The sequence below is a fragment of the Physeter macrocephalus genome, chromosome 1, assembly GCF_002837175.3.
Source record: "Physeter macrocephalus isolate SW-GA chromosome 1, ASM283717v5, whole genome shotgun sequence".
In the NCBI taxonomy this organism is placed as follows: Eukaryota; Metazoa; Chordata; class Mammalia; order Artiodactyla; family Physeteridae; genus Physeter; species Physeter macrocephalus.
In genome coordinates, this window is record NC_041214.2 from 112,503,290 (window position 1) to 112,514,638 (window position 11,349).

The 11,349-nt window shown below is 35.6% G+C and overlaps 1 protein-coding gene across 1 annotated transcript in view; it reads right to left on the minus strand.

Annotated features, from left to right (window-relative positions):
- Positions 1-574: 574 nt before the first annotated feature.
- ADGRG7 (adhesion G protein-coupled receptor G7) overlaps positions 575-11,349 on the minus strand; it is a 99,968-nt gene continuing 89,193 nt past the window's right edge. The window contains exon 16 of the mRNA XM_055085566.1: positions 575-835. Within this exon, the coding sequence (XP_054941541.1) occupies positions 575-835 (261 nt within the window). The remainder of the gene's footprint in view (positions 836-11,349) is intronic.

The following is an 11,349-nucleotide window of genomic DNA, read 5'->3' on the forward strand; positions in this document are numbered from 1 at the left end:
TTCCCATTTCTCATGGAGTCAATTCCTCTGGTCATAAAATATGCTTTTTTAACAGAAAAAAAAATACACTTTCCAGAGGTTAAATTGGTGCAAAATTCTTAATTGGAAATAAGAGTATCAGCACATACAAATTTAAAATATTCACAGATCAAAAGTATGATACATACAAGCTACTCCCTTCAGTGTTCACCAAGAGTCATTTTGTTCTGGAGGGTAAATTTTTCTCCTCATGTCCTGTTTAGTAAACAGTAAAAGAATTTTTTAGGTTCTATATTTTTATCAAACTTTGTCACATAGACTTTATGATGTACGGAGCAATGATAATCTTGAATTATCTTGAAAGCTGAGTGGCATTCTTCACTTCATTGGAGTAAGAATCTATTGAATAACAGAAAAACTACCAAATCCACTATCCCTGATGATAATAAACAACAGGTTTTACCTGATTCTTAACCTTAAGCAAAATATACTGAGGGAGACTTTGAGAAGACTGGGTAATAAAGGAAGGAAATAGAAAAAGTGAAACACATGAGTTGAATAAAAAGAGGACCACAAAAGGTAACAGTTTTACTGTCTAGATGCTTGGGTTTTCTTGGTCACTTTCAGACGATGACATTTCCTTGGTAAGTATAGATGGCTCCAGCAGCCAAAAGCGTTCATTTAGGGCTGGTAATGACCTGAGCATGTTATACATCCTTACACACAGCCTCAGTGGGGTCATTGATGGCAGCACTTTCACTCTCCCAGCAGTTAACGACAATGACTTCAACACTTCGGGAGCTTTACTCTGGAAGATTTTTGCTCTGACAGTGTGGAGGATAAAAATTTGCAATCCCTGGCAGACAGAATAAAAGTTTAATATTAGATAAGTCTTGAGACCACCCTTCTTCATGTACAGGAACCTGAGTTTGCCAGTCAGCAGCTGCTGTGTACTTTTTGTCTAAGAGGGTTAGGGCAATATTCTTCTCATATCTGAAGTGCTATACGTAAGTAGTAGAGTTAAGAGACCTGAATTCAGGTTCCCATTTGCCACATGTTGGCTGTGCAACTGAGAGGCTTTTTTTCCTCCTGACACCAACCAATTCTGACACCAACTGGGTGTCCTACAATTTAATTCAATTCTGACACTAACTACTCAGAGTTTGTGTCAGACGCCACAGGTGAAGGGCTCAGTCCCACAAGACTGCCCTCACTAGTGGTGCCAGTAACAAGTATTAAGAGTATTAGGTCCCCGGGCTATCCGCACTTCTGTCCAACGTGCCTATTGCCTCCCCACTTCAGGTTTGATAATTTGCTGGAAAGTCTCACAGAACTCACTCAGGAAAGAGCTTTACTTACTATTACTTGTTTATTATAAAGGCTACAACTCAGGAACAGCCAAACAGAAGAGATTACAGTGCAAGAGCATGGAGCTTCCATGCCTTCTCTGAGTGTGTTACCCTCCCAGCACTTTAATCTGTTCACCAACATGCAAGCTCTCCAAACCCCTTCTTTTAGGGGTTTTTATAAAGGTTTCATTACATAGTTGTGATCGATTAAATCATTAGCTGTTGGTAAATGACTCAATACCCAACCCCTCTCCCATTCCTGGAGATTGTGGAGTGGGCTAGAAGTTCCAAGCTTCTAATCAAGCCTTGGTCTTTCTGGTGACCAACCAGCCTCCATACTGAAGCAATCTGGGGGCCTCAGCGACTGGTCATCTTATTAGCATGCAAAAAACACTCATCACTCCGGGGAGTCCAAGGATTAAAGGAACTGTGTGCCAGGAACTGAGGACAAAGACCAAATATTAATTTTTTAGTATACTACAGTAACTTTGCTCTTTTTCTGATGTCTATGATCTTCGATTTCCTAATGGGGCAGATTGACTATGGGTTACCTAATTCTTCTTACAGTTCTAACATTCTATGATTCTACATTTCTTGGAGTTTTGGTAAAATAACTAGAAGCTTGGCATATTTAAGGACAAAAATAATTTTTAAGCACTTCTACCCATTGCTTTTCTGTACGTTACATATGAAGACCAGATGTGCACAAGTAATTAACCCACAAAAGACTGAACACTATTTTCTATACATTTTTTAAATGTATAGAACCACTTATTGCAGTCCTATTAATACCAAACATTTGCTTTTCCTTCAATCTTCATCATTTAATCCTTCTCATTTAGTCCTAACTTCAACCCTATAAGATAAGCTTCATTACCCCATGTTACAGATAAAGAAACTATAGCTCAGATAAATTAAGTAAGTTGCCTAAAATTATCCAACCAGTAATCAGTAGAGCCTGGAATTAAACTGTATGTTTGGCTCCAAAACTCCTCTATCCAATACACTACTCTGTCTCTTGCTTGTAACTGTAATAGAAAGATCATGTAAAGTGTATTACAGCATCTAAAAAAACCCTGATAATCCCTAATTAATATCCTTTGTGGAAAAACAGATTAAATAATATCTGCCGTTGAGTTGAGAATATTGTGCCAATCTTCATTTCTTGATTTTGACAATGTTATACAAATCTTATTGGAAAAGCTTGTCAGAGAGTACATGGGAACTCTGTACTATCTTTGCAACTTCTTGTGTAAGACTATTTCAAAAAGAAAAAGTTATTTTTTAAAAAAACCATGGATGTCTCCCAGATTGGCATCTATTAGGCTCCAAGCCTTAAAAGGATTATTTCTAGAATCATATCCTATGAATACCGTTACAGACTTCTGGTGCTATGGTTCGATAACTCTGAGAGTTTGACTAATAAAATCAATACATCTTGGCAAGGGATAGACTAGTTCTTTGGCCAAAAGCAGGAAGATTAACTTGATTAGGGTATCTACTCCCCTGAAGAAGGCCTTGATGACATAAGGAAGTTTTCAATGGGACATGGGTTTCAGGAGGACAAAAGTGGCTACTGGCCATCCTGATTGTTCAAGGGAGAGAAATTTGTTTTCGAGACATGAAAAATCTGGTCCCTAGAGAAGCATTCTCTTTGCGGAGTACACTATTTCACCTGGATTTTCCAAACTTTAAACTCTAAGATAAAGATAAGACTGGATAGGGCTTCCCTGGTGGCGCAGTGGTTGAGAGTCCACCTGCTGATGCAGGGGACACGGGTTCGTGCCCCGGTCCGGGAGGATCCCACATGCCGCGGAGCGGCTGGGCCCGTGACCGCGGAGTGGCTGGGCCCGTGAGCCATGGTCGCTGAGCCTGTGCGTCCGGAGCCTGTGCTCCGCAACAGGAAAGGCCACAACAGTGAGAGGCCCGCGTACCGCAAAAAAAAAAAAAAAAAAAAAAAAAAAAAGACTGGGTAGAATTTCTGGTTGTACAATAATTAGGAAAAAACCTAGACCATGGAGAATCCATAAAGCTACCATTCTGAGGGACTCTGTCTGAATGGACTTCCAATATTTCCACGCTCCCTAAAATCCCAAAGATGTTATCTGAAAAGACAAAACCTATGGGTCAAACTAATTCTCACTAGCACAAAGATCAAACTATACCTTTTAAGTAGTATCTGGAGCAGTTAGTAAATGTTTATTAGAATTATAGATTATTCTAAATCTAGAAGGAGCCTTCCAGGTGAACTAAGCTAGTTGTTCCTATTCTTTAGTATACATAACAATCACCTGAAGATTCCTAGCTCTTAGCCCACAGGTTCTGACTGAGTTGGTAAGGGGTGAGGCCCAGGAATCAGCATTTTAACACATTATGTAAATTCTGATGTAGGCAATATTCAAGCTCACTTTGTAAAGCACTGTGTTAATGTTAACAGCCACCCTTCCTTTTATATTTTACATGCCTCACTCAGAAAGGATTTTCCTAAAATCATATGAATAATTAATTGTAGAGCTGGAAGACAGCTTAAATCTCCTGCCTTTTAGTCCAGTACTCCTGCCACATGGCCACCTTCAATTTTGCCATAAAGTATTAACATTTTGTAACAAGCCTCTATTTTGTAATATGCCTCTCCCACTTGCCTAGACCTTCTTTTAGATAATTTTCTAAATTACTGGTCATTCTAGGTGACAAATCCATGACTCAGCTGGCAATCCCAGACTAAGCTTACACTACTTATTGCCCTTCTGGGCAGTTTCCATTGGGTGTTGCAAACAGTAAAGGTCTGCCTTAGATCCATTCAAATTTGGTGGCAGGCACACATCTATTGTTTAATGGAGTTATTCTCAAAAAGCACTAGAGAGGGCTGCCTGGGATAGAGGGTGAGATCCTACACACATTAAACCTGGTGGTAGCAATTCAGATAGTCAAGCAGCTCCCCACACAGCATTCTACAGGCTCTCCATCATTGTGGTCAAGCCAAAATGCCTTAATGCCCTCTGCAGTGATTTCCGTTCTGTATCAGACTTCCCTCCTCAATGATACTTGACCAGAGCCAGAAACAACCAACACTGAGACAATCATCAAATGCATAGTTTTTTCACAAAATATTAGAGAAGTACAGCCCATCCCAGTACCAAACTAGATGTTACCTACTGTGAAAGATACACACAAGTATGTTTCTTACACTAAAGAACTGATAATCTAGTTGAGGAGATGAGACTTGTACCCATAAAAAGCTAATTTTTGAGTACAAGGAAAAAAGGGACAAATGAACTTACAAAACTACAATAATTCTATTGTATTTGATAACAAATTTATTTATTTAATTCATAGTTGAATTAATAAATCTAGAATTTAAAAACATCATTTTAGGGACTTCCCTGGCAGTCCAATGGTTAAGACTGTGGTTCCAGTGCAGGGGGTGAGGGTTCGATCCCTGATAGGGGAACAAGATCCCACATTCCACGTAGTAAGCCCAATAAGTAAATAAATAAATACCTTCATTTTAAGGGATTAAAGCCTATAAGTGAATAATCTATGTGGATTGTACCAATGTCACTTTCCGGGGTTTTATTTATTTTTGGGGGGGAAGAAAATGTCTTTTATTTTTATTTATTTCCTTTTTTTGCTGTTATAATTTTTTTAATAGATCTATTATAGTTATATAAGGTGTTATCACTGGAAGAGCTGGGTGAAGTCTACATAGGAACTCTCTGTACTATTTTTATAACTTCTTATGAGTTCAAAATTATTTCAAAAAATATTCTTATGGGTGATATAAGAGTGGGAAGAACCAAAAAAAAAATTCTGACCTTTCTCAGCCTTTTTTCCACAACATAAAATCTCATTAAGTTTATAGAATTTCAGTGAAAGAAAGATTATTGCCAAGAATTAAATGCCAAGCTAATCTGGGGTTCATGTGCCATGGTACCTAAAGAAAAATTATCAGCTAGGAAAGTCCTCATTAATATTTACTAACTATCTTTTAAACAATTACTCCAAAATATGCTATCATTAATGAGAAATTCATTAAAATTAAGAAGTCAAAATAACATGACAATCTAATAAAGAAGACTGGCAAAAGGCATTGAAACTATTTAAGTATAAGAAAATGAAATTAGTACAATTATCAAACAAAATTATAATTTAACAACAATAATTATATGATAAATTTTAAATAATTTAACAATAATTTAACAATAATTGTATGATAAATTTTAAATAATTTAACAACTATAATTAACAACAATATAATTTAACAACAATAATTGTATGATAAATTTTAAATTTTACCAATAAAACCAGGAGACAAGAGCAGCTAAACTGTGTTCATTTTACTCTCTTTAAAAGGGAGGAATCCTATATATAAAATAGGTAACTAATAATGACCTACTGTATAGCACAGGGAACTCTACTCAATATTCTGTAATAATCTATATGTAAAGAATCTAAAAAAGAAAGAATATATGTATATGTATAACTGATTCACTTTGCTGTACACCTGAAACTAACACAATGTTGTAAATCAACTATACTCCAATTTTTTTAAAAGGGAGGAATCAATACATATTGTTTTACTTTGGAAGTTGAAAATTGTATCTTATAAATTGTATTAATATTTAATAAAAATAAGGGGATGAAAATGTTCTAATTGGAGAAGGTTAAATAAAAGAAAATATAATTTATATAGCACAGCATATTAAAAAAGGGAAGAAATCATGGATACATGTATAAAAAGAAAATAAGATGACAGAATAAGATCAAACATACCAGTTTTGATAACCAATGTTTAGCTATATAGACAAAAGTTTAACTTTTTAAATAAAATAGAAAAACAATGAGAAAATGATTTCAAAAACACAATCTGGAGACTTCCCTGGTGGCTAAGCAGTTAAGAATCCAACTGCCAATGCAGGGGACACAGGTTTGAGCCCTGGTCCGGGAAGATCCCACGTGCCGTGAAGCAACTAAGCCTGTGCCCCACAACTACTGAGCCTGAGCTCTAGAGTCCAGGAGCCACAACTACAGAGCCCATGTGCCACAGCTACTGAAGCCTGTGCACCTAGAGCCCGTGCTCTGCAACAAGAGAAGCCACCACAATGAGAAGCCCACACACCGCAATGAAGAGTAGCCCCCGATCGCCACAACTAGAGAAAGCCCGTGCACAGCAACAAAGACCCAATGCAGAGAAAAATAAATAAAATCTATTAAAAAAATACAATCTAAATATATGGGATCTAAAAAAAGGTAAGTCAAAAACAAAGTGACACAGAAAGTTTAATGACAAAAGAACTAACAGATTAGATAAGATCACATAAAAACAAATTAGAAGTTGCTACATTAATATATGGAAAATTAGATTTCAAGATAAAATAGGACTGAGGGTGACTTGTTATATTGATGAAAGTTATCATGCACCAGAAATATACAACATCCATGAATTTTTAGAAACATGATAATACAGCATTAATTTGTATAAAGACAAACAGTTAAAGAGAAGAAAAACTGGTAGAAAAGTGTAAAAGGGAATTTTACATGCCTTTCTCTGGCTTTGATGAACAAGTTAAAGGTAAATAAGATTTTACAAAAGATAACTTGAAAACTATATCCCCTTGAAAAAGTACATATGTGACATATAAAAATATTGTCAGAAGATAATCTCAGTAAATATTAAATTGGAAAATTTTTTATACTAATAACAATCTACATAGAATTTTAGGAATTATACCTTTGCTTTCAGGGTTAGAGGTCTGGAGCTTAAGAAGCAAGCTCTCACTAAGGAGTGTCTTTTCTTGCCTTATGTTGGTGGTCCAGTGATCACACTTGTTCACACAAATGATCCTGGTGCGGGGTGCGTAGTTTAGAAGAAGGGTACTTTCCACTGTCGTTGGGAATGTAAATTGGTGCAGACACTGTGGAACACAGTATGGAGCTTCCTCAAAAAAATTAAATATAGAACTACCATATGATCTAGCAATTCCACTTGTGGGCATACAACCAAATAAAAGAAAAACATTAATTCAAAAAGATACGTGCACCCCAATGTTCATATCAGTATTATTTACAATAGCCAAGATATGGACGCAACCTAAGTATCCATCAACAGATGAATGGATAAAGCAATCTAAGTGTCCACCAACAGATGAATGGATGAAAAATTGAAGGATATCTCCCATAACTTTAAAAGAAAAAAAATGAAGATGTGGTATGTATGTACAATGGAATACTACTCAGCCATGAGAAGAATGAAATTTTGCCATTTGCAACAACAAGGATAGACTTGGAGGGTATTATGATTAGTGAAATAAGTCAGACTGAGAAAGACAAACACTGTATGAAATCACTTATGTGTGGAATCTAAAAAATAAAACAAACTAGTGAATGTAACAAAAAAGAAACAGACTCACAGATACAGAGAACAAACTAGTGGTTACCAGTGAGGAGAGGGAAGAGGGGAGGGGCAAAATAGTGGTACGTGATTAAGAGGTACAAGCTACTATGTATAAAATAAATAAGCTACAAGAATATATTGTACAACACAGGGAATATTTTATAAGAACTATAATCTTTAAAAATTGTGAATCACTATATCATATACCTGAAACTTACACAATACTGTAAATCAACTATACCTGAATTTTAAAAACAATAAATTAAAAAACAAGGGTACTTTCATTATATTGAAGTATAATTCACTCTGCCAACTCAGAAAAAATGGAACTCTATATACAGAGGGAAAAGTCCTTGTAATATTTTTCATCAGAGTAAAAGGCAATGTTCACTATGGGAAGAGGGATAGAATATGAAGCACAGAGAGAAATTCCTGATTTCAAGGTTAAGTCTTTCAATAATGCCTCCTTGTTTTATCTTAAACTTTTGACATTCCCCATGTATAATACACAAATACAAAAGAATAAAAACAAAAATCTTGTGAGGTCAAACAGAATTTTTATTTTCATGTACCATTTTGGTTCATCTATATGATTATTTTTGCCATGATGAAAATCAGAAGGTGACCATAATCCTTAGCCTAAATGTTGAGCTTCTCTCACAGTAGATACTCCCAAGATGTTAACAGAATGGTTTCCAAAGAAAAAAAGAATATAAATCTTCAATTCAGGTTTTTTAAAACAAAGTATGAATGGAATTTTTTTAAAGATTTATTATTAAATATATTCTTGAGATAAGTCTCAAGGAATAAAAGTATCTTCAGTCCTATGTATGACTTATGTCACAAAAACAACTTTATGTGGTTCTGCTCCTATCAAATCAACCCTCTTGCAGATAAAAACTATAAACTCTGGACAAAATATTTTTAAAAACCTATATGAAGACATTGGAGGACAAGCAAAAGCAGTCAGAAACTGGAAGGGGAATCTACACTTAGGAAAAAGAGACTTCCACTGGGTAGGTTTCCATATTTTGTTTTGTGCTTAATATCTTTTAGCCTGAAGTCACACCATAATCAGCCCAGGTAGGATGAGTAATCCTGGAGTTGGAACAGGAAGTCTTATTAGGTTGAAAAAACAGAAGACAGGGTTAAGGGCAACCACAGCAGCTGGAAAGCAAGTAACAGTATGGATATGAATATCCAAGAGAAGACAGAGAGGAGGAGCTCCAGAGTCTGTTTATAAACTCTGCCCAAATCTCTGATTAACCTCTGAATTACAAATGGATGGGATGGACTCCAAGAAGCACAGGTAAGGCTAAAATCACGAGATTTCAGCTGCCCACCCTAGGGAGAGATAGAGTTTTCAATTTTAGTCCAGCTAAGTTAATCGTATGGCAACTCCACTCTTGGTAGGAATATAGCAGGATGCAGAGTTGCTACAGTGTAGGATCTATAATGCTCTGGAAATAACTGAAATTACCAAACATATGAAAAAACATGGCCCATACTAAAGAAAAATAGCAATCAATGGAGAATGACCAAAATGACCCAGATGTTAAATTTAGCAAACAAGAAATTTAAAGTACTATTACAACATACTTACAGATGTATTCATAGAGTACAAAAGAAAATGTACTCATAGCCAAAAATAAGGAAATGTAAGCAAAATGTACTACTATAAAATATAACAAAACAAAAATTTGTAAACTAAAAAAAGTATAATATCTGAAATAAAAATCACTGGATAGGCTCAATAGCAAACTGAAGATGACTAAAGAAAAAACTCAGTGTCCTTGGACACAGATCACCAGGATGATCCAGTTTGATGAATAGCAAGGAGAAAGAATGAGAAAGAATGAACAGAGCTCAGGAACCTGCAGAACAATATTAAATTAACTAACATGTATTTAGAGTCCCAGAAAGAGAGAAGAGAGAGAATGGGACACAAAAACTATTTGAAAAATAATGGCTGAAAATTTCTCAAATTTGATGAAAGACATAAATTAATAGATTCAAGAAGCTCAGCAATCCCAAGCAGAATAAATGCAAAAACTAAAATAAAATAATATCTGGGCACATTATAGTCAAAATGATAAAAGTCAAAAATAAAGGGAAAACCCTGAAAATAACCAGAGGAAAGTAACACATTATATAACAGGAGGAAAAATAATGCAAAACATTGAAGATGTCTCATTAGAAACTGGAGCCAGTTTGTGAAATTACTTCTTCATAGTGCTAAAAGGAAAAAAAAAACTCTGTCAAGTCATAATTCTATATCCAGTGAAACTGTCTCTCAACAATGAAAGCTAAATAAAGACATTTTTAGGTAAAAGAAAACTGAAAGAATTTTTCACCACAATATATATACTAAGAAATTCTAAAGGAAAGTTTTCAGCCTGAAGGGAAACAAAATCACATGGAAATTCAGATCTTCAAGAAGGGATTAAGAACAAATAAAAACAATAACACTGCATGGTGGGGTTTATAATGTATGCACATGTAGTACATCAGACAACTATAACATAAAGGAAGGAAGAATAACACGTAAGCTTATACTGTTACAAGAGTCTTAGATTTTAGTGGAAGTGGTAAAATATTAACTCTGTTGAGTATGGAAAGTTAAGGATGTATAATGTATCCATAAATCAACAAAAAATATGCTGGGATATTGCTTAGTAACCAACATATAAATTAAAATGGAATCCTAGTACTACTAAATTTAACCAAAAGTAGGCAGGAAAAGAGGAACAAAGGAATAAAAAATAGAGTGGCAACAGAAAGCAAATAGTAAAATTTTAGACATAAATTCACACATATTAATAATTATATTAGCTCAAACAGACTAAACACTCAAAAGACAGAGACTGCCAGAATTGATAAAGGACCCATCTACTTGCTGTCTGTAAGATACATACTTTAAATATAAAGGCACAGATAGGTTGAAAGTGAATGGATGAAAAAATATGTATTCATGTCACCAATATGCATAAGAAGGCCGGATATCAGATAAAGTAGACTTCATGACAAAGAGCATTATCAGAGTTAAGGAGGGACATTTCCAAATGATAAAGGGTCAATTCATTCAAAGACATAATAATCATGAATGTCTATGCATCTAATAGCAGAACCTCAACACATGTGATGCAAAAATTGACAGAATTAAGGAGAGAATAAACAAATTCACAATCACAGTTGGAGATTTTAGCATTCCTTTTTCAGCAGTTGAGAGAACCAAAAATGTTGGTAAGAAAATCTGTACGGTACTAACAATCACTTTGATCCTATTGACATTTTTAGAACACTATACCCGACAACTACAGAATACCATTCTTTTCCAAGTTAAATGTTTTGTTCACCAAGATAGACCAAATGCTTGTCAGTCCATAAAATCAGTCACATTAAATTTAAAAGAATTAAAAGAAAAAAATTCAGGGCTTCCCTGGTGGTGCAGTGGTTGAGAGTCCGCCTGCCGATGCAGGTGACACGGGTTCGTGCCCCAGTCCGGGAGGATCCCACATGCCACGGAGCAGCTGGGCCCATGAGCCATGGCCACTGGGCCTGCGCGTCTGGAGCCTGTGCTCCGCAACGGGAGAGGCCACAGCAGTGAGAGGCCCGCGTACCGCAAAA